Below are 21,030 nucleotides of genomic sequence, written 5' to 3'. Positions count from 1 at the left end.
AAACGAGGGCCTGCCAGGAGGTGGGTTTTCAGCTTTCCGACACTTCTCTGTCTCTCATTGGCTAACTCTCGTCCGAGGTTTCTCTTCATTGGGTGGTTTATGCCCGTGACGGCAAGGAACCCACCCCCCCCTCATAATTAGACTGTATGCCGGGTAGCGTAGTTTGTTGGAAGGGTCAGTCAGAGCGGTTAAAAGCAGCTCTCGCGTTATCTATTTCCACGGCGTTTTTCTCGCCCGAGTGCGTGTTCTTTAAAGGGAACGCGCACGCCGTTTTGGGGAATGTGCGAAGCTATGAGTCAAAACTTTCCACGGCGCGGGAGGTAATTGAGAAAGAGAGCCCGCTTATATTTTTGCAACTATAGAAATTCTGAATTAGCTTAACGTAAGAATGGAGGCAAACATAAGTCGGATGTTGGCGCGTTCCTACCTGTAAATTTTATCCAGGCTCTGAGCTGGACAATAAATTAGGATGCCAGATTTGGGGTATAAAATATGTATTAGGACTTAATAGCTGCAAAATCCTGGCGATTGGAGGCTTGCCGCCCAGATCCCGTGGCCCTCGTTAAAGGAGGGACAATTGCTACCATTTCAGTTCATGTAATGGGGATCACATGTTAGCCTTAGACATTATGAGAACCCAAACTATATGATTACTTTATGATGTGATGGCTAGGAAGATCGGTTATTGAATTTGCAGCCCTTCTGTAATATTTCTCCCAATTACATAATTAAACATATAGGATTTGATTGGAGAAAACTTACAGGTAGTCCTCAACTTACAACTTTTCGTGTAATGACCGTTTGAAACTACAATAGCACTGAAAAAAGTGACTTATCGCTGCTTTTCAAAATTACGACCATTGCAGTATCCCCTTGGTCACATGAACAGAATTCAAATGCTCGGTAGCTGGTTCACAATTATGACCATTGCAGTGTCTCAGGATCATGTGATCACCTTTTGCAACCTTCTGACAAGCAGTCAATGGGGAAGCCAGATTCACTTTGCAATTGGGTTACTAACTTAACAACTGCAATGATGCAATAACTGTGGCAAGAAAGGTTGCAAAATGGGGCAAAACTTATTTAACAACTGCCTTGCTTAGCAACATAAATTTGGGGCTCAATTGTGGTTGTAAGTCGAAAACTACCTGTCTATAGTCACTTAATTAGTAAAATGAGAACTATATCAGATCACACCTGAAGCTCATTCAGGATCCTGAGTTCCACCATCAACTTTCCAACACTTGATCCTGGAAAGACCATAACCAGAATAGTCTAAGGCATGGGTGTCAAACTCGTGACATCACGTGATGTGTCATGATGTATCGTGACTTTTTTCCCATTGCTGGCAATGGGGTGGGCGCGGTTTTGGCGTGACGCATCCAGCCCATGGGCCAGCAGTTTGACACCCCTGGTCTAAGGTGTTTGGCTCTAGAACTGGATCTTTATAGGGTGTATTACTCAATTCCATGAATACTTACCATAAACATAACAATTTCTTGCTAGTGTCTTGTTCAGTTCTGTATTTCCAAAATATCCAAGTAACTGCTTTTCAGTAACTCTCAAAGACAACCTGTGATACTCTTCACCTGAATGTGTCTCCAGCATCTGGCCCCAAATCTCTTGTCCTTTTCCTCTTTCGATCTGTGTTTAAACAGAAAAAAAATCTGCCTTCAAACTAAATAATCTGCATGCTGTAGGAATTTCTAGTGAAGCCGGCATCACTTACCCAGTTTCAATTTAGCTACCAAGGCTAATGGATGTAGCATGGCTTTATAGAAGATTTAATAAGAAGATAGACTAGGTAGGGACAGATCATCAAGAAGAGAATCTACTGTATAAGGTTGTTAAAAGTTGACACCAGCTTGATGGCACATAACTTGGATCATCACACTGAAGAACCATCTAGTCCACGGGTGTCAAAACTCGCCACGTCATGTGATGTATCGTGACATATCGTGACTTTTTGCATTGCTGGAGCTGGGGTAGGCGCAGCCTCTGTATGATGCAACCGGCCCATGGGCTGGCAGTTTGACACCCCTGATCTAGTCCAATGGGCTTCAAATGAGATGTCTAAAAAACCCTTCTCAATGTGAAAAATCAGTTTGAAACCCATTAATTGATGTTTCATATGACATCCTATTACAGACTTTTCTCTTTTAAACAAAATGAAGATCTTACAATTTTGCTGTAATCAAGTAAACTATCATGCTGAATCCCTTGATTCTCCCAGGACCCTGGGGAGAATACTATGGGATTAGGCCAATATCCATACTTTCCAACAGAAGTCAACAACATGCTTCCAAAAAGTACACAATGGCAACAGCATTCCCACGAATGAAGTTATGTGTAATAGCTGCCGATTTATTTGTAGTTCTCATCAGGTCTGATCCACTTCTTATTTTGAATACTTCAACTATTAAACAGTACCGCATCCGGAATTTCATTCATCTGCATAATGTTCAAGCAGTATCAAGAGTACCAAGCATAATGTTCAAGCAATATGTAGTGGTCAATTGCCATTAAAAAGGCTTTAGCATTTCCAAAGAATTGACAATGAAGCCAGTTTTCTTCATAGGCAAAACCATGGTCAGGTTACTCCATTAACTTTTTTCAAGGTAGCATCAGCATTTTCAGAACATGCATATTCATATAGCTAAGTCACAGGCAGGCCAATATGTGGCCTTCCAAATGCTGAATAGTGATTCCCAATATCCCCATAAGGGTAATACTGGCCCAAATTGTTGAGAGTTGGAACAAACATTTGTCAATCCACAAGTTGCTCATCTTTGAGCTAAGTATATAGCAGCTAAATCGGATAGAGGAAAAGGAGTAGTTGTTTAAAAAATGCACAGTTGCCGTTTCTTACTGTTAATCTTACACAGTGCAAAACAGATAATGGAGAAACAACTCCATTGGAAATATTCCAACCATGTGCTGAATCTCCATTTTCTAACATGAGACATCAAAATTCAGCATTTTATCAGATTAACAGCTTTAAATACACCAAATTTTTGTTTATGCATTAAGTAGTTAAAAAAAATGAAATACTGACCATTGATACACAAGATTCAGGTTGCCTTTCTAATCATTAACAAGTTTTTTGGTTAAGTTTTCATCAAGTCGCAAATTCCAGAATACATACTGTATGTCATAGAATGGAGCTGAAATACTGTTCCAAGATCTGAATTAATCTAAGTTGCCTTGCACAAGCCTATTATGCACTTCATTTTTTGCACATGGAAGAATGAAAATATATATGTATCCATCCACAGATATGCCACAATAGATGTGCCGCATTTACCGTAATAAAGATCTGTGGACAAGTATGTTCAATACAATGCAATAAACTAAGGTTAAAGATCAGATTTACCATAAACAAATCCAAGAAATTCAGACAGACAAAGCAAATAGATTTAATAAATAGACAAGAGTTTAATCTGGAACAGTTAATGAATTAGATCAGAAATGTGATTTCCTTTGCAATTAAGAGTTAAGGATGGGGATTTTTGTCCCAAAGCTGCTTTTCAAAAGGCAACTGGACTTTCTTGGTTTTTTTCCCTTGTAAATGTTTTGCTTCTCATCCAAGAAGCTTCTTCAGTTCTGCCAGAATTGAAAATCCAGATGCCTTTTGAAAAACACTTTTGGGACAACCATGACCTGGATGAGTGAGAATCTCCGTAGACAATGGAGATTTTTTAGCTATTTTAATTTCCTAATCAATAATAGCAATAGCACTTAAACTTATTTATCTTTCCACAGTGCTTTACAGCACTCTCTGGGCAGTTTACAATGTCAGCATATTGCCCTCAACAATCTGGTTGGTGTTTTTTTTTACCTACCTTGGAAGGATGGAAGGCTGAGTCAACCTTGAGCCCTAGTCAGGATCAAACTCCAGACTGTGGAGAGTTAGCCTGCAATACTCTAATCACTGCGCCACCAGGGCTTACTTCATAATGCTTATGATAGTCTGACATATTGGTTACTATCAAGTATACTCCAGACCCCATTTAAATTTCTGATCCTTGCCAACATAAGCAAGATTTAAGCTCTTGCCTACACACCAGATTGAAATGTGATTCTTTTTTCTACTTATCATTAAATTCTACAGATTAGTCCGCACCTACGGACTGCATGGCTACAGCAGTGTTCACTTAATGACTGGCAACTGTCACTGACAGGGTTGTTAAGTAAGATATCACGTGATGTATGACTTCCGATCTTATTTCCAATCTCTATTCATTCTACTTGCTAAAGCCCAAAAAACATATTAAAACAATAAAAACTATAAAAACAGGCAATGGCCAACCACATCTGAAAAACCTTACCAAGAAAAATGCAGATTTGTCCAGGCAATTGCCAAGTCAAAATTCTCTTGAAAGTGCACACATACACATGCATCTGCTCCATAAAGATACCCAACTTTCTTGACAGTCAGATTTCCCTACCCTTCCTTGTCATTTTTGTACCTACTTTTAAATGCAGCACAAAGAATGTTGTCAGATACAACTTTTATCAGAGCAAGTTGTATTAGCTCAAAATCTTTATTCTTTTCATTTAGTACATTTGCAAAATTGTATAGATCAACAATGAAGAATTATGCTTTTTGAGACACACATTAACAGAGGTAAAATAACCCCCAATTTGTGTCTCATTTGATAACGACAGTACCAAAGAAGCACGAAGTGCAATATAACTTTTATTTGGATCCTGCAAGATTACATTCATATACATTACCACCTGTGGGAACTACCTATGAAAATTTTTTAAAAATGCAACTTAGGTCTACAGCAGGCATGGTATCTAGGAATACCACTGGGGCAAGGAAACAAATTTTTACACAGACTACTTGGTCAACCGAGAACAATTTATTAATAGGGAATCAGATTTCCTGCAAGGAAAAAGACATTGGACAGAGCAGAAAAGCTACAAAAACAATGCATGGAGTATCCACGTTGTCTTGTGGTTGCAGCTATATTAAAATAAGTCACATTTTTTTTTTATATTAAAGCTAAGGTGTAGGTCTGCTTATACTTTTCCCAAGTAAATTGTCAGCCGATGACCCCAGGTCCCAATATCATCTCTTCCCAGAAGCAGAAACCTGTTCCCAGAGGAGACTCCGTTATTAAGGATGGAATTCACAATTCAGCAATGATGAATCCTACTCCCACTCTGAATTTGAGACATGGTTTCTAGACCTTCAAATTAAACAAGCCAATTCCTTCTGCTCGGAAGAAAGATTGCCAGGAATTCTCAGTGAAAACTGTCCCTGACCTCTAAACGTTATCTTGCATTAATTTTTTTTTTAAATCAGATAGCAATTTGACTAAATTTATACATTTCCGAAAGTTATGTATAGAATACTGCAAAAACACAGTAAGACATAAATCAGTCCACAGCTGCTCAGGAAAGTCCTTTTGGCTATGAAGCTGTGGAATAGTGTCCTCTTTCTGTTCCAGTCTACACAAGACTGCAAATTTACTGCTTTTCCTCCTTCTGATCCCCAGAGCTTCCCGAGTCATGTGAGCCAGAGCCTTGTGAGCTTCCGGAACTCTCTCGCTCCGATGCCATCTGTGAAGAGAAGAAAGCACGGCATTGGTTGAGTTTTGTGAGTGTTCTTCTGCCCAAAGGGACAACTCAGAATGTGGGAAGAGTCACCTCAACTCAGAATGTGGGAAGAGTTCTCTTTTGAAGAGTATTATGCTTGGGATCCTCTAACAACAGAAGGAAGACCTCTGCATTTAGATATTGTGATACTACTATATCACAGAAACATTCCGCATTCTTGAAATAGAATTCAAACTTGAAGATAAATGAAATTTTAATACTTCAGTTATACATTTGACCACTGATTTAAATGCAAGCTGAAGAGTAATGCCTAGATAGGATGGATGTTGGAGGTTGCACTTCAGCAACATCTGGAGCAGTGTTTCTCAACCTTGACAATTTTAAGGCATGTGGACTTCAACTCCCAGAATTCCACAGCAGTCCACATGCCTTAAAATTGTCAAGGTTGAGAAACACTGATCTGGAGGGACACAAATGCCTCAAGAACACGGGGACCAAATATATGTATGTTCAGTACTGCATTCTTAATTCTCATGCTGAAAAAGATAAACCGTTGTTTTTACTCTGAGTGTTATGCAACTGTCCAAAAGGGACATTAATTTTTATTAAACTGGAGATATTTTAAAATCTGTGAGCATGTGCGAGCCAGTTAACCTGTAACTGCAATTAATATTAAGAGCTATGGCTCTTACTTTCTAGACAAAAGGCTCTATAAGAGAAAGAACTCCATCCCCAACAGTATGCAATGAAAATGTGTAACTCACTGCACAGAATAACATAAAAAAGAATGTGCAAAAACTAAAATGCTTATTCTGTGCTATGATTTATGTGCCCTGCCATGCTGTGCAGAATCTTACACAATAGCAAAATAAAAATGTATTCTAAGAATCATTAGTTAAATATGACTTGCTGAATAAATTACTGGCTTGATTTGCACAATAAGCTTGTATCGCATATTGAGTCAAAATCAACCATGTTAACTACCGTGTTTCCCCAAAAGTAAGCCCTACTACGAAAATAAGCCCTAGCTTGATTGGGGGGGGGGTTGGCCTAATATAAGCCCTACCCCCCAAAATAAGCCCTAGTTTTGGGGCTAGGCGCATACCTAAAAATTAAGCTAGGGCGAGGGTGGAGCTGCCCTACGTACCCTGCACCCACTTACCTTGCAGCCAGGCCTCACTGGCCCACTTCTTCTGCGCCCCCTTCCCTCTCCAGGCCTGCATTTCAGTCAGGCCTTTCTGGAAGGCCTCTGAAGCCAAGAACCAAGTCATGGATTCAACCCATTGCTCAGTTATCAGCTGCAGAGGCCTTCCAGAAATGCCTGACTGTGAAATGCAGGCCGGAGCTCCATTCTCAGCTGCAAAATGAAGCTGCTCCTTTGGCCGGAGAAGAAGTGGGTCGGCTGGGCAGTGCTGTCGGTGCCAGAGGTGAGTGGACAACATACCCCACCCCACCCCCAAAAATAAGACCTGGTGCCTCTTTTGAAGGCCAAAAAAAGAAAAGAAAACCTCCAGGTTGTATTTTTGGGGAAACACGGTAACGATTAAGGTAACGGACTTAGAGAAGGCAGAATTAAAGATTATTACTACAATCTTAGGTTCTTAGAGAAAATATGAGATATAATTACTAAAGTATCATTAGTTTAGCACATAATAATTAGCAGTGTATTGGCTGTGTTTACATTTCCTTCATTCATTTGGTGTTCTGTTTGAAAGTCACTGGCAGACAGTTTGGGGATGTGAAGTTGGGTCTTTCTCTGCCCAGACAGATCCTTCAAGATCTTGTCCTCCTACCTTTTTGTAGGCCATTTCAAAAAGTTTCAGGGATGCTTGTTGCAGGGACATTGCTGCCTGCCGGATGTTTTCGCCTGTTTCACTATCTTTACGAGCCAGTAACTCCCGCATTTTTGCAATTTCTTCCTTCAATTTGCTGCACTATAAAGGAATTGCAAAAAAAATAATAATAAAAAATGCAGCTTTTAATGAAATATACGACAATATCATGTAATCTGTATTAGCAAGACACAATCAACTTAAATCACTTTGGAAGATCGCATAACTGATGATCAAGTGTCACAGATACATTCATAACTGGAGACTTCACAAATGAAAACTCTTCTCTGACCGTGTCTACTAATATTCTGATATGAAGCTAATCCCCAGTTAGTTCTTCCGGTTGATTATTGCAGCCCAAAACAGTTGGAAAGTATGTTTGTGAAAGGGAAAACAAAAAGTAAAATGCAAGTCTAATTACTTTCAGTACCCTACAGCTGTAATATCCATAATAACTTATTGGTTTTGGATGTATCTGGCAGATTAGATGATATCTGGGTGCACGACTTGGGAAATTTTATTAATCAATTTTATAAAGCTGCCTATTCACCATGGGCCTTTTAGGAATATTTCTCCTTTAGCACATGAACAGCTTTCCTTGACCTACAAGGTACCACCACACAAAGCCATCTTCTAGAAACACAAAGATTACTCCAAGATGGAGAAAGGAACCACCATTCTTCATGTTTAAGAGAAAGCATAAAGCCATTCAATCCCAATTTCGACATATGCAGAAAACTGAGGATGGGTTTTAAAAAGGCAAGCTTTATTTGCAATCCTGTTGACCGTAACAGATCACGTGTAGCCTGTAGGATGGAAGCCCTCTCTCCTCCCAACTCCACCCTAAATCTTGGATACAAGATAAGAGTCTGGAAAAACACAGCTGCCTTCATAAATCTAAGCCAATGGATATCCAGCCACCTTGAGCAATATATAACGGAAGCCCCTGGTGTTCCAGTCTATAGAGAAAAAGCATAGATGCCTAATGCAGACCATCTGTTACACTGTAGTGTGTAGATGCCGTTTTCTTTTACTCAATGATTCACAAAAAGGTAAGCTGTAAAATTAGCTTTCTTGGAGAAGCAGTATCAATTGCAGCAAGCATATTGCCTAATCTAATTAAGGTGATCAACCTGGACTGCATGCCAATGCAGAATATAAGAGGGATTCATACAACAAAATGCTAATACAAAACACTGATGCACACAGAAAATTAGCTTAACCGGGGAATTCTTCTACATTTCTTCAATGTACTGCTTTTCAACATTCTGCACATACATTCATTTGATTTTCTATATATATGAAGGAAAACTCAGTGTTACAGAGGATAGTAATCCCCAGGAATCAGTTCTTTGAAGGAAGTGTTTTGGGAAAGAATTTAAAAAAGCAAGTTGGAAATTTTAAGACTAAATTCATGAGTTCAGCTTTATTACAGGTAGTCTTCATTTAATGACCACAACTGAGACTGGCACTAAGTAAAGCAGTCACTAAGTAGGAAACCGTGTGACTAAAATTGTGTTTTCCTTCTCTCTCTCTCTCTCCCCCTCTTTGGGATGTTTACCCTGATGCTAGGGTAGTGGCTGGAAACTGAAAAGACTAATCAGTTTCAAATCTTAGGCTTTTGTTTACCTCCTATTCAATTCCACTGCTCTTTGGACTATTCCCCCTAGTGCTAGAATAATTAACACGAATAGAATTAATGTTTGTATTTACATTCATTGAGAAAGAGATTACAAGAGAGTAAAAAGGCACATAATAGGAATACACTGGTCTGTTTGGATAGCACAATTGTGGCTGCCTGTGCTTTTGATGTATATTCCCCACTGTGTACCTGCTGACTCTCTTGTAATCCTTTTTCTCCAATCTCTGCTCTGCAAGAAGGGAAAAAATGAAAATCAGGTCAGGCATAGGCCAACATGTACTGTATAGTGGTGATTACATGACTGAGGAATGCTGCAAAAGTTGTAAATGCCGACGTTGGTTGGAAAGCTATTTTTTCAACACGTAATTTTGAACAGTTGCCAAACAAAGCCGTTGATAAGCAAGGACTACCTATACCATCAATAATTTTGAGAAAAATGGCAAGGCTTCTTATCCCAGTTTCATCTGTAGTGAGGCTAAACTTTTGTTTCAAGTCCAAATGCAATATAACTATACCAATGATTTAAATCAGAAAGCTGTGTCTGACCGCTACATTTCACCCACTTGCCTGACAATTGCTCTACCGCTAGCAATGCAGACTCTTTTGCTCCTAATGCTCTAGTAGCAGCAAAATCAATTAACACTGAGAAAGTTATATTTTCCAATGTATTTGGATATCATCATAATGTCAGATATTTGTGGTAGATAAGGAGAAGAATCTTTCCCTAAGACAGTGATGGCGAACCTTTTAGAGACCGAGTGCCCAAACTGCAACCCAAAACCCACTTATTTATCGCAAAGTGCCAGGGCTGCATCACCATTGTTGTGCCCTCAGGGAGGGGCGGGGGGTGTGGCCCACTGGGTGGGCATGGCTGCAGTGGTCACAGCAGACTGGGTGAGTGTGGCGCCAGTCCCTCGCCATCTCTAGGGCATCCCCAGGGGGCCAACACCGTTTGCTCGCTCACTTCCTGCCCTGCCGCTTCCAAACGCCACGTGCTCGCTACTCTGGTGAATTCTGCTGGGGCAATGGCTTGTGTGCCCACAGAGAGGGCTCTGAGTGCCACCTGTGGCACGCGTGCCATAGGTTCGCCACCACTGCCCTAAGAGACAGAAGCAAAGGAATCTGGTAGAAAGCTGGAAAATGGGTAGATGATGGAAAGATTCAGGGGCTCTAATGCTTGTTTTTTTTTTTAAGAGGTGAGTCTTATCACCTATAGTATTTTATGCAAAAAAAAAATAAATGGGAGGAAAACAGACATTGCCAATTTAACTGACCTAACCCATTACAATAGAAAAGCACTATATCTTCAAGTATTTCCTTCTGATTTGAAAATGTGAGTTGTTCCTGTGACTTTTCCTGTTTTTTCTATTATAAGGTCTTCCTATGCACCACAATTTTATTCAATGACACTACCTTTTTTGAGATGAAAGAAATTTGACAAATTAGCAATAAAGTAATTTTCCTAAGTTGCATTCTCAAAACAAATTGAAGACGGTAGATGTACTTAAAACATGCCCAAGCAACACAACACATCCATCATACATGTTCATTTTAGATTTTAAAAAACCTTTTATAAAAAGGCAACATTGTAGACTTACTTCATCTGCAGGCAACTGATCTTTAAACTCTTCCATCTTGGATTCTGTGTCGTGGATTATTCCTTCTGCCATGTTTACAGCTTCAACGCGTTCCTGAAGAAAACAGTAACTTTGTAAGACAGAACATAAAAGCCAATTTGTACTACCTAAGCATCCTACCAACAAGACATTTATTTAATGTTTTGCACAATGGATAAACTCCTGAAAGGCAAACCAAAACTAGATAAACATGGCAAACGCACATTCCATTGATGGAAATGTTTGCATACTACCAACTTTACCAACAGTAGTTATTTTCTATAACTGCAGAATTGGGGGGGGGGGGGAGGCCTTCTGTTTTGAAATTAAGGACAACCCAGGAAAAGAATTTTTCAAGAATTTCATTTTTGGGAGCAAGTATGTATTTTCATATTATTTTATATTATCACAGAAAGCATTAAAATTTCTGGTAGGTGTAAAAGATATTTTGGCCATTTTATTTTTTAAAAAAAGTCCTGGAATAAGTTAGATGTCATTAATTGGAAGAACGTATATTATTTTTGCTTTGTATGGTTAAACATTAAGGATAAAGTTGGGAGTATAAAATAAAAGGCCAAAAAAATGTTTTTAGGAGAAAACCCATCCTAACTTGCATGAAAAATAGCACCAATTTCTTCTGTTCCTTGTCTGATTCACACTGTCACTTTTCTTTTTAAAAGCAGTGACTATAGCAACCCAGTTTGTAATTTGTGTTGCATTCAGCATCTGCATAAAAAAAGATATGAACTGAAAGCAGTTCCAGACCCCTGAAAGAATATTTCAAAAGGATGGATATTAGTTTTTTTCATGTTGTTATAATCAGAAATTTGAAGGCTCTTTAAGTCACATGATTTAGTTTTGTCGACATATTGCTTTGTTCCGGTTTCAAAATACTATATACGTCAATGCAATTTGAGGGAGAAATATTATAGCTAAGGAGCTCGATGTGATGCTGAACTATATTCTTAAAGCATGGAATTTGCCATGAGTAATACTGGCTCTGGGATGCCAGGCATGACAAAGATTAATTTTACGTAAATAGAATTTTACCTTCCTGATTTGATGGACTTTTTTTGTTAGTTTTCATTTTTCATTTGTAACTTTCAGATTATTTTAATATCTTTCTTCTCTATACAATTATTTCACCATTTAAAAAAGAACATTCTAAAAAAAGCCAAGCTAATGGAAACCAGTGTTCTTAATTAGTACAAATGCAGTGCAGATGATGTTAGCACAGAAACCAATCTCCATGCTGCCCAGAGGTGACTTTTATTTGAAATAAATTTCAGGCCAATAAGCTAGAAACCATCCTGGCAACATTACCTTTTTCCGCCTGTCTTCTTCTGCATATTTTTCTGCATTTTTTACCATGTTTTCAATATCATCTTTACTAAGACCACCGGAAGACTGGATGACAACTACAGGAAAGTAAAAGAATTTCCTTTTTAAAGAACGCTGTCTTTGAACTCAACATGCAACACGCAGCAGGATTGCAACATTTCATACAAAAGGATTACAACCATACCTGGGAAAGATTTTATATCAGGAAAACATCAAGTTTGGGAATGCTACTCTAGGTTGACTAAACCAGTCTATATTAACGACAATCTGGGCTCCCACTTAAATCTGTTTTTACTGGACCACTGCTTCTCAACCTTTTCTTCACCATGGACGTCCTTTAAGTACACTTTATGGCCACGGACCACCAAACTTATTTAAATCATAACGTTTCTTCAAGCCTTAGCGGATTCTGTGACATTGCAACCCCCACTAGACAATATTCCTGCCAGTCTATGACTGCAGAATGTAAAGTATGTAAAGTATCGCTAACAATTCCTACTTCATATGTCCTTTATCATTTTAGCATAAACATAACCCTTTGAAACTAGAAATCATGTACAGGTAGTCCTTGACTTATGATCACAATAGGGACCATAATTTTCATCGTTAAGAGGTGTGATTGTTAAAGGAGGCATCATGTGGCTGCACCCAATTTTGCAACCATTTTTTGCCCGTCATTGAGCAAATAACTCACGATTGTTGAGTAACCATGACTTGTGACCTCCTGCTTTTTGGAATGCTGGGAAGGTTGTGAATGGTGACCAAATGATTGCAGGACACTCATAAGTGTGAGCTGGTTGCCAAGCACCCAGATTGCAATTATGTGGTCGCAGGGACATTGTGATAAACATAAGTGCGGGGACTAATTGTAAGTCATTTTTTTCAGCACTATCATAACTTCAAACAGTCACTAAGTAAAGGGTCTTTAAGCAAGGTCCACCTGTATTGTTTGACTGCCATCTTTAAGAGCACTATCTATAATTTCAAAGTTATCCACCTCGGTGTTGTGCTCAGTCAAAAAATCTTCCACACACATTTCAGAATGATGTGTTGATAATTGCATCATAGCACACAAAGCTTGATTCTGGCCAAGCACTAAAACTCAAAGATTGTATTAAGCGCTTCTAGAAAAAAAGGAAACTTGGCAGAAAATGCAATGATAAATTATTACTAAATTTTGGCAATTTACTGTAACAAACTCTGCTGGCTTTATCCTCCTGGCCGGCTTTTGCAATAGTACGCTCTCAACAATGCCCTTCAGTCTTTAAAGCAGCAAGAATCCAAGTACTCACTCTGTTGTTCTCGTCCTGTACCTTTGTCTTTTGCAGATACATGAACAATTCCGTTTGCATCGATGTCAAATGTTACCTCAATCTGGGGCACTCCCCTTGGTGCTGGTGGAATCCCAACCTGGAATCACAAGATACATCGCTGTTGACTTAGAGAAGACCCATCGGTGTAACCCAAGCAAACTAGAGTGAAGTTGCTGGTATGACCTATTATTCACTAAAGCAAAAGATTCATGCAATCTGAAGAGAAATCACAGTAACCTAAAACAAAAGTTATCTTTACTCACTACATATTTCTTTACAATTCTAATATTTGTGCTCAGGAAATTTTTTACTATAGATGCCTTCCTAGCATAAGATTCCATAATTTATATTAGAAAAATGTTATCAGAAAAGCATCATGGGGTGTATACATTCTATAACAGTTAAAGAGGGTTTTTTTTCTTTAACCAAATTAATGTTATGGCAATCTGTTTCTATACTTATCTGCCAAACCTAATAATCTAAAGAAATTTAAAGGAAGAATTTTCATCAAATATATTGTCCTGTTCTAGGGAAGTTTGTATTTTAATAGGAAAAGTAAAAATTACTTTCCTTTCATTCACGTCTATTATTTTAGATTAAAAAATACATTCAGGAGAATTCCAACGTACCAAAGTAAACTGGCCAAGTAGTTTATTGTCACCAGCCATTTCCCGTTCACCCTGATGAACTTTGATCTCTACTTGAGTCTGCCCATCAGCAGCTGTCGAAAATACCTGTGGAAGCAAAGCACATTTTACGCCATCAATGCTACCTAATACGATCATATAACTAAGTAACATGATAAGGTAATTTCCTGCAAGTAACAGAATGGAAACTCAGTGCCTGCTCCATGAACTATTAGAAAACACAGGAAATGCCAGAAAAACTTGAAGTTACAAGTGCCACACCATCCCCACAGACACACAATTGCATTTCAGGAGTTTGACAACCGGTTGCAGCATCCCAGTCATGTAATCATATTTTGCAACGTCTTTCTCATTTTGTGGCAAAAAAGTCCATTGGATAAATTAGATTTGGACTCACAACCATGTGGTTTTGCTTACTCTGTGATTCACTTAATGACCACAGTGACTCACTTAATGACTGTTGTAAAAACACTTGTAAAATCAAGTTTGGTCATGTGGCGATTCAACTAACAACCTGAACAATTTACAATCAAAATTCTGGACTCAATTATGGTTGTACATTTAAGACTATTTATAATGGCAGAACGGTTAGCGCAAGAGAGAATGGGGCAGCAATGACACAATTTAGATGAGTTTCAAATATTAAGAAACTTTTAAGAACACATCTTCTCACCTGGCTCTTCTTGGTTGGGATAGTTGTATTCCTATTAATAAGCTTAGTGAAAACTCCACCTAGAGTCTCAATTCCCAGGGAAAGTGGGGTGACATCCAACAAAAGCACATCAGTGACATCTCCAGCCAACACTCCTCCTTGGATGGCAGCACCCATAGCAACAGCTTCATCAGGATTTACTGCTTTACTCGGAGAACGTCCAAACATATCTTGTACAGTCTGCTGTACCTGTATGGACACATTCATATTTATCAGCAATACTTTCAGAAAATGGTCACCGAGCACAGAATACGGCAGGTGGATTCAGCACTTGAAACAAGTAGGGAATTTGGAAACTCAGATATAAAAGCATGCAAAACCATTGTTAATATCCTACAGGAGTGTTCCATTTGCCCTGTCACAGGCTAGATGTGGAACGTTTACTCTTGGACTTTGCAGTAAGCTATGCCCAGAATAACACTAGTCCGGTCCACAGAATTAATCCACATGAAAAAAGCATAATAGATGGCTATTTGTAAGAAGCTGCAAGAAGCTGCTACATTCGTTCGGTGAAATTACTGCTCCTTCCCACAAACCCAAGAAATAGTCCACCCCTTCAAGCTGAAAATCCCTTTCAATGCTTTAAATATCTTCCAGAATTTACACACTAAATAGAGTGCTGATATACTGGCAAAAAATCCCACAAAAATTTAAAAGTTCTCTGAAGAAAGTACAGGTAGTCCTCAAGATACAGCCGTAATGAAACCTACCCATTATAGATGCATGTTATGACAGTCGTTAGGCAAAGCATCTCAACTTACCACCCCCCTCCCGTCACTGCTTTCCCCAATGAATTGCTAAACAAATGTCCAGGTTGTTAAGTGGAGAAAAGGGTGCCTTAGTGATGGAGGAGGCTCTTGGGAGCCTAGCACAGGCCCAGGCCTGCCAGCCCTGGCCCTGCCTCACCCTGTAAGATGCCCTGTGCTCCGCTTCCCACCCCCTTGGCTCCCCACAGGCCTTTTCCCACTCCCACTGGTTTCCCACCCTACCAGGCCAAAGACTCTCCTCCTCACTTACCTTTAAAAGAGCTATGAGGCCTTCCAGAGCACTGGAATGGATTGCTTTTTTATGTGGCTGCATGGTATGATTCTGTAAGCAGCCATTTTGTCATACCCACAAAATGGCCACTGCATCTGGGTTGCTGTCAGGTAGCCTAGGGACAAACTGCTTACTTTTGCCGCCTTACTGAGATGTGCAGTCCTGCGGAAACTTGCTACAGCGCTTAGCAGACCCTGTTAAGCCAGCAAAATGAAGCAATTTGTCTGGAAGTTGTCTGTCTGTTGGAACTTTGAACATTTGAACATTAACTGACCTGTTGTATCTTGAGGACTATCTGTAAACTCATTATCAAAGCTATCAAATTTAGAAAGGATAACTGCAATTCTGCAAAAACAGCAGAATACTGCCTATAAAGGGTTAAGGTTAGTTCTACACAGCCATCTCTACTGATTAACACATCTGTATTTTTGTGGTTTTATTTTTTAAGCAAGCAAAGCATAGTCCAAAGGGCACTTGGCCAAACTGCAATGACAGGATCTTCAAGTACATCAAGTCAAAGGGGAATTATTGTACCTTTGGCATTCTAGTCATGCCACCAACCAAGATAACTTCTCCAATGTCACTCTTGCTAACTTCAGCATCTTGCATGGCTTTCTGGCAAGGCGCTATTGTCCTTTTAATCAGATCTGCCACAATCCCCTCAAACTGAGACCGAGACAGCTTCATATTCAAATGTTTTGGTCCTGAGGCATCCATTGTAAGGTATGGCAAGTTAATGTCGGTCTGCAATACAAGATTAGCAATTGTTAGAAATAAGCCAGAACTAGATGGCTATCAATTTTTTCCAGAACTCAAAATCACAGCATTTATTAGTGGAAAACCACAATACCATCTCACCCATGACCGCCATCAGTATTTCAGTTTTCCTTTGAGTACAAGATAGCGAGTATCTAAAACCATGAGGGGTTACCTTTTCTGCCATGTATCTCCAAACAGTATTTTACTAACTTTGAAGATTTGTATTTTTTCTACAGTATTACAACGGACACGACTCAAAAACAATCAGTGCAGTGGTTGATATATAATTAAAATGGAATCAATTTTAATGAATAAGTGGGAAATTGCAGGCTTTTCTATTAAAAAGTTGCAATCTCAAAGTATCGATTGGGTCCAGGTATAGCACTGAGATATCATCAGGAAAACCCTGTAGGATTATGGACAGAATCTGCACATGTTCCAAGGGAACATTTCCATTTTCACTTTTAAGCTTTGCATTATTGACCTCTATACCCAAACACATTCATTTCTTTGGGAGGAGTGATAGTCATGTGGAAAAGTAAGTACACCCTCTTTGAGTTCTATGGTTTTACATATCAGGACGCAATAAAAATCATCTGGTCCCTAGCAGTTCTTAAAAGTAGGGAAATACCTCAGATGAACAACAATACATGACACATTACACACAGACACGATCCAATAACGTAATATTCATTAATTACTACATAATAATTTTTTAAATATTAGAAACTATTAAGGCAGAACTAAAACAAAGAAAATGGAGGGATGTTAATAATAATAGAACCACCTCACAAGTGGTTCCCATCCCTTGCAAGGCCTACTGATATAACCAGGTCTTGAGAGACTTTTTAAAGTTCTGGAGTGATGAGGGGAAGAAGATTTCACAATGTGGGTGGCCACAGCATAAAAGGCCCACCACTGAGGATCCACCAAATGTAGCTCATTTTCAGTTTCCTCACCTGGACTGAAGAAGAAAGTTCACATTTTGCTTTCTCGGAAGCTTCCCTCACTCTTTGCAGAGCCATATTGTCTTTAGTCAGATCAACCCCCATCTAAAAAGAAAAGGACAAATGTTGATGTTCACTGTCTTCTACGTAGTCTCGATTAAACATTAAATAAATCTGATCATTAGAATAAAAGCTTAATACAGATAATCCACAACTGGTCACACAATCAACGTTCAAATTGATTCTTCTTGCATTCTAAGGAAGACAGGTAACATCAATCCTTAACACTATGTAGCCCATTGTTGATGTAACATGGAAGGTTTTGTCTTATTAGGACAGATGCTAGAAATCTTTTAATAATTCACATTTGAAAAGTATTTGGGCCTTACTCTGCTCCTAATCCCATACTATGGTTCCCACTAGTTATATACATTCCCACTCAGAAATGCTAGATAACCATTTTCAGTTCTATTCTACTTGCATTCTAATTATTAAATTGTGAGCATACAAACTAGATTCAGAATGATCACAATTGAGAGAAGGTGGAAGAAAATTTATCCTTGCTACTGTATTAATAATAGTATGTACTGGATATTTTGAAAAATAAATGCTTTCGTTTATATAAATTGATAAAAGTCAAAATGCAACTGCCTTATTAAATATCCAATACATTCCCTGTAAGTATGCATGCATTTCTCCTTCAAGCAACTTCTCCAAGTCTAGATTTGGCTCACGTTTTTTTTCTTAAAAGGGTAATTAAATGAACATATTAGTATATGCAGATAACATCCATAATGGTAGAGATCTATAAGTCTGGGCTGCAATAGAGATATACAGTTTAGATACAAAAATTATACTGAGATGTGTATAATTACTTCATTGCAGTCTGAACACATCTAGGGGAGGACACAAAGCATACATGTAGGAAATCTATGCTACTGAATGTGCAAACACATTTTTACAGAGTAATTTCAGTACCAGTTGCCGTATAATTTTCTTCAGTACTTTCCATAAAGGAACTGCATGAAATACTAAGGAAATGAACTATCTGTTTAGCTGGAATGTTTTAATCCAATTTCAAAATGGGCAAGTTTTGATCTTGTCTGAAGGGTTCTGACCTCAAAAGAGCCCAAAGGAGGGGACCATTCCCAGTAAGGTTAGAAACTGATCTGACTGCACTATCTGAACTCCCAATCACCTAAATTTGAAAAACCTCTTGCATATCTTTGTGAAACTCATCCTGTCATGGAGAAAAAAAAACAGAATGGCCATTAAAGAAATCAACTGCTCTGAAGATTAAATATGCTTACTTCATTGGTACTGCCACCTCAAAATAATATTTATGAGGCAGAGATAAGCTTTGCAAAATAGCTATTGAATTATACAAGCCATATATAATGGTACAAAGTGAATATAATATGAAAACCAGCAAGCTATTTTGGTTAAGTAAAACACAATTCTGAAATATTACAGTAGTACCAGAGTTTTCTTTTTCAAATTAAATTTACACTTGAAAGAGTTCCCTGAAGAACAGTTTAAAATATACAAAATGCTTACTTCTCTTTTGAATTCTTTTACTATATGCTGCAACAGGGCCTGGTCAAAATCTTCACCACCCAAGAAAGTGTCACCATTTGTGGATTTGACCTCAAACACTCCCTTCTGAATTTCCAAGATAGAAATATCAAATGTGCCACCACCCAAATCATAAACTGCAATTCTAAGGAGGGGGAAAAAAGACACGCATTAGCACCAAATCTACACATTAACAGAACATTCAATTCATACTAAATTCTTCCAACATTTGTTCTATTGAGCTATATTTAATCTTAGATTTTCAGAGTTCATCCATTATTATAGCATCTGATAAGCTGATCTTAGATGTTTCTATTTATGATACCTCATTATAATGTTCTTTTGGCATCAATGGCCTTTGTTCTGCGTAGAAAGTTGTTAAGCAGAGAGGAATTCAACTGAAAATTTACCTGAAAGCCTTCCAATTCCATTACAGGTCTTAAAGAGTGCTCTTTATATAAAGCTACACACTGAAGCTGGCAGCTAAAGGGATTACCACATCTGCTGCTCCAGTAGGTAACATAAACCAATGAAGCACACACTCCCGCAGGTTATGAAATAACTCTGCAAATTGCATGGGGCTATTGTATACTTACACTTTGTCTTCAACCTTATCTAATCCATAAGCTAGGGCTGCAGCTGTTGGCTCATTAATAACTCTCAAAACATTCAACCCAGCAATCTGTCCAGCATCTTTAGTGGCCTTTGAAGAAAACAGCAATCTATTAGGTACTGCTTGTTCAACCAAGGGAAAATCCAACACAAGAGGTGAATCCAATTATGCTTGCTTGTGCAAAAGGAACCTTTTGTTCAATCACCTTCCATCCACAGCCCATGCATTCTCAAATCTATTCTACAAAATTATCCAGAGCAAATTCTAAAACTATACAAGGATCTGCAAGAGGAAGGAGAATTACGGATTATTTTCACTTATGGTTTATTTTAGAGAAAAAAATTCTGATGTAAAATAGGTTTTTACGAGATGAAGTTGGATTGCTGTCGATACAAGTTGTTATGTGATCTGTGTTCCTACAACATTTGCCTGAAGACTAGGTTTCCACCAACTTAATATACAGTATTTCTAAAATGAATCAAGTTTGATTTGCTACAAATAGAGCAATAGAAACAGAAATATTTTCCTATTTAATCACTTTTGTGGAAAGCTTTTTTATCGTCTTTCCTTTGAAGAAATACAGTATTTACTTCATACAGTTCTTGAGCTCTCGATGGGTGAGCTTTAATTTTACCCTATTTTATTACATCTTGCTTGAATACTAATTTTGGGGAAGAAAAAGTGGGATTGAATAAATAAATAAAGCAATTGAATAAATGAAAACAAATAACTATTGTCAAGTAAAGCAAGCTGCAGTATATTCTGATGTCTGACAAAATATTTCCATAAGGGAACATATATGGAAGTAACCAGTGGGTGGGATTCAGCCAGTTTGCACCAGTTCGGCAGAACCGGTAGCTAATTTTTTGTTGCCCAGGCCCAGAATGGACTTCCGGAAGCGGCATCCACACAGAGAACCGGTTGTTCACATATATGAATCCCACCACTGGAAGTAACTGTAAACATCTTTCTTCTGATCTCTCTCCATCCATCAAGAGAACTGGAACCCCAATTTCGGCAACCATACCTGTCTCTGGGAATCATTGAAATAAGCAGGAACTGTGATGACAGCATTTTTGGCAGGATGCCCCAGGTAATTTTCTACAAAAGAGGAAACATACTTTTAAGAAAGGTCACTATTAAGATATTCCCAAAATTTTAGTCTGGGTAGAAATACGGGTAGCTATACCTCAGAACTTGGAAGAGTATTACAGATTTGCTTAATATTTCGGGGGACTTCCGGTGGCAGGCGACTTCGCTGGACGCAGCTGTTTGCTGCTCCCGCCTGTTTCTGCGTAAAAGCCGTTTTGACAGCCTGCATCAGCTGTCAAACGGCTTGATACCTTTCCCCTGGGCATAGGGGGATAGGTGAGCTGCCCGAGGTAGGAGTTGAGTTCCCGAGTCGTCCCTTGTGGACGATGTAGGTG

The 21,030-nt window shown here is 38.7% G+C and overlaps 1 protein-coding gene and 1 non-coding gene across 2 annotated transcripts in view; both read right to left on the bottom strand.

Moving 5' to 3' along the window:
- Nucleotides 1-4,688: 4,688 nt before the first annotated feature.
- HSPA9 (heat shock protein family A (Hsp70) member 9) overlaps nt 4,689-21,030 on the bottom strand; it is a 24,516-nt gene continuing 8,174 nt past the window's right edge. Inside the window, exons 6-17 of the mRNA XM_015824171.1 lie at nt 20,631-20,704; nt 19,587-19,693; nt 18,973-19,135; nt 17,428-17,520; nt 16,244-16,453; nt 14,633-14,860; nt 13,942-14,046; nt 13,292-13,409; nt 11,982-12,076; nt 10,641-10,733; nt 7,362-7,502; nt 4,689-5,571 (exon numbers count right to left, since the gene is read on the bottom strand). Of these exons, the coding sequence (XP_015679657.1) occupies nt 5,479-5,571; nt 7,362-7,502; nt 10,641-10,733; nt 11,982-12,076; nt 13,292-13,409; nt 13,942-14,046; nt 14,633-14,860; nt 16,244-16,453; nt 17,428-17,520; nt 18,973-19,135; nt 19,587-19,693; nt 20,631-20,704 (1,520 nt within the window). The 3' untranslated portion in view covers nt 4,689-5,478. The remainder of the gene's footprint in view (nt 5,572-7,361; nt 7,503-10,640; nt 10,734-11,981; nt 12,077-13,291; nt 13,410-13,941; nt 14,047-14,632; nt 14,861-16,243; nt 16,454-17,427; nt 17,521-18,972; nt 19,136-19,586; nt 19,694-20,630; nt 20,705-21,030) is intronic.
- LOC114923153 lies at nt 13,005-13,070 on the bottom strand. The gene has a single exon (XR_003810579.1). It is a non-coding gene; the product is annotated as a small nucleolar RNA SNORD63 (small nucleolar RNA).

This window comes from Protobothrops mucrosquamatus, unplaced genomic scaffold, assembly GCF_001527695.2.
Source record: "Protobothrops mucrosquamatus isolate PMUCROS unplaced genomic scaffold, P.Mucros_1.0 scaffold2148, whole genome shotgun sequence".
NCBI classification, from domain to species: Eukaryota; Metazoa; Chordata; class Lepidosauria; order Squamata; family Viperidae; genus Protobothrops; species Protobothrops mucrosquamatus.
Note: the sequence above shows the minus strand (reverse complement) of the source record. Positions and strands in the feature narration are given on the sequence as shown.